At 43.6% G+C, this 2,626-nt stretch overlaps 1 protein-coding gene across 1 annotated transcript in view; it reads right to left on the reverse strand.

Moving 5' to 3' along the window:
* Positions 1–2,121: 2,121 nt before the first annotated feature.
* LOC117526365 (endonuclease III-like protein 1) overlaps positions 2,122–2,626 on the reverse strand; it is a 50,388-nt gene continuing 49,883 nt past the window's right edge. The window contains 2 exon segments of the mRNA XM_034188427.1: positions 2,122–2,254; positions 2,348–2,453. Coding sequence (XP_034044318.1) covers positions 2,131–2,254; positions 2,348–2,453 — 230 coding nt within the window. The 3' untranslated portion in view covers positions 2,122–2,130.

A 2,626-nucleotide genomic window follows, 5' to 3' on the forward strand; every position in this document is an offset into this window, starting at 1 on the left:
GAGGTGACGTACCTGCCGTTCGGATTCCTGGGTGCGAGCGCGCCCTCCTTTAATTGTCCTTTGTTCCTCGCCAGCAGTACCAGGTCCGACACGCGGAGGCAGTGGCCACCTGGGAGTTCGGGACTTGGCGGCTCCAGTATTCCCGGGGTCTGGTGGCGGAGGAAACCGTGTGGTTCCGGTTCTACTTTGGAGAGGCGTCTCCTATCTTCGAGCCTTGTGAATTCGACTTTGTCTATTATTGTAATCTGTTGTTCTTGTTGTGCATATTCACAACAGTAAAGTGTGTTATTTGACCTATTCCATTGTCCGTTCATTTGCGCCCCCTGTTGTGGGTCCGTGTACTTACACTTTCACAACAAAACCTCCGCCAAGGCCATAGGGTCACTGACCGTAAAGAGATTCCCTCCTTGGTACAGTGATCTGTTCAACAATTCAGTGTTACAACCAAAACTATGATACATAACACTTTTCTTTCCTTTATATTTGACATCCTTGACCATGAAAACATACCCCTAGAACTTGGAATCACTTTTATGTCTTTATTAGTTCAAACGTTATTGTATAAAAACGATTTTTCGGTAATGGCGGTTTTCTTCTGGATCTAGCTCCGTAACATTTGAAGCTACATCAAATCTGATGACACCTTACTGAATCAGTACAGATTCAGCTACAATTTGTTGTTAGTTGTGCATCTCTAGCTTCATTTGTCACCTCACACTGACACATTTTCTATTTTCCCTATATTTTTGCATATTCTGGATCACCAGATCCGGAATCTGGATCCGATCATCACCAAACTTTGTTGTTTGATAGAACATTTGACTGTGTTACACCTTAATTTTTTTCAAGCCTTTCTGTCTTGTTTTTGTGGAGTTAGAAAACAGAATGTCAAAATTCCCCCTATCCCGCAATGGTGAAGAATCCTTTAAAAAATTCCTGGATCCGGATCATGATCTGGATCACCACTAAAATTTAATCACTTGTTCAAAATTTCATCAAAATACGTTAAAAACTTTTTGAGTTATCCTGCTGACAAACTGACAAACAAACGCGACCAAAAACATAACCTCCTTGGCGGAGGTAATGATCACATGCAATAATATGTATGTCCACAAATCATGTGCAATATTATTGTCTACATATCATGTGCAGTATTAATATGTCCACAAATCATATGAAATAACAACTCGTTTACAAATCCCTGCACTAATGTCACCTTATCACATCTAAACTCCACTTCACATATTGTAAATAAGATGCTATTTTTTTTTCAATTCCAATCATGTTTATGTATGCATATATATATATATATATATATATATATATTCTATTTCTACCTCATTTCTTATGTCTCGTACTGTTACAAGTATTATTATTATTGCTTATCCTTGCACACACTGGTTGATGTATATTTTCCTCTACTCGCACCCATCTTGTGTGTTTTTTAACAGCTGACATAACATGTGAATTTCTCCTCTGTGAGATCAATAAAGTCTTATCTTAAAGGAAGCAGAGAAAACTCCTGTGAAAGAACATGAGCTGACAAAGACAAGATACAAGCAAAGACAGACAGACAGACAGACAGACAGACGCCCTGTATTTCAGACTGTGGAGATAAAAACCAAAGCACATTAACATCGTACAACTAAGAGCTTTATTGTGAAACAGAAACTAAAAACCAACAAGTTTGATGACTTGTTTCCAAACATCAAAAGAACCTGAAGAACATTCTGTCATTCAGATTCCTGCCAACAACAGACAAATGAAACAGTAGAAAATTAAGACAGAACCGTGCTTCATTTGAACGGCTTCAAATCGAACAAAACCAAACCCTGTGTGTGTGTGTGCGCGTGCACAGTGGGGTCCTCCTCTCTGTGAACCTGCACTTTACTGTCTGGCCGAAACGTGCACACTCTGCTCAGACCGGTTTTCTTTCCTGTGCACTTTGATAAATGTTTGTGTTGCAAACAAACTCGTTTTTTTCTGAGCAGGAAAACCTTCCGCAGGCGCGACCTGTGTGGAGCATTGCATTGTGGGATGCAGATGAGGGAGTGACGTCAGCCGCTCGCTCGCTCTGTGCACAGCAGGTGAGGCATGTGCACGGGATCAGTTCTGTTTTTGAAGACGGTCTCAGTTCTTGTGTGCAGAGGGACAGACATGCTGGTTCTGACAGATGGAGCACAGAGGCCGGACAGGGAGACAAACCTGCTGCCCGAAACCCACCAGGAGCCCATTGACCTCCGACCACAGCTCCCTGCAGGGCGGCAAACAAAATCGGGCGAGAAAACGGTCACTCAGCAGCAGAAAGCAAACGTCAAACTCATGACAGCAACCTGCCGCGGGTTACCTTGGTAACCACTCCTCCAGGGCCTTCCGTGTCTCCTCAGGGTTCCTGGTCGGGTTCCTGACCCAGCCCAGTCTGTGAGCAATACGGTGCACGTGTGTGTCTACACCTGCACACGCACAGAGACAGACACACACACGCACAGAAACAGAAGCGCACAGAGACAGAAGCGCGCACACACACACACACACACACAGAAACAGACACACACAGAGACAGACACACACACACACACGCACAGAAACAAGCGCACAGAGACAGAAGCGCGCACACACACACACA

Source organism: Thalassophryne amazonica, chromosome 15 (genome assembly GCF_902500255.1).
Source record: "Thalassophryne amazonica chromosome 15, fThaAma1.1, whole genome shotgun sequence".
NCBI lineage: Eukaryota > Metazoa > Chordata > Actinopteri > Batrachoidiformes > Batrachoididae > Thalassophryne > Thalassophryne amazonica.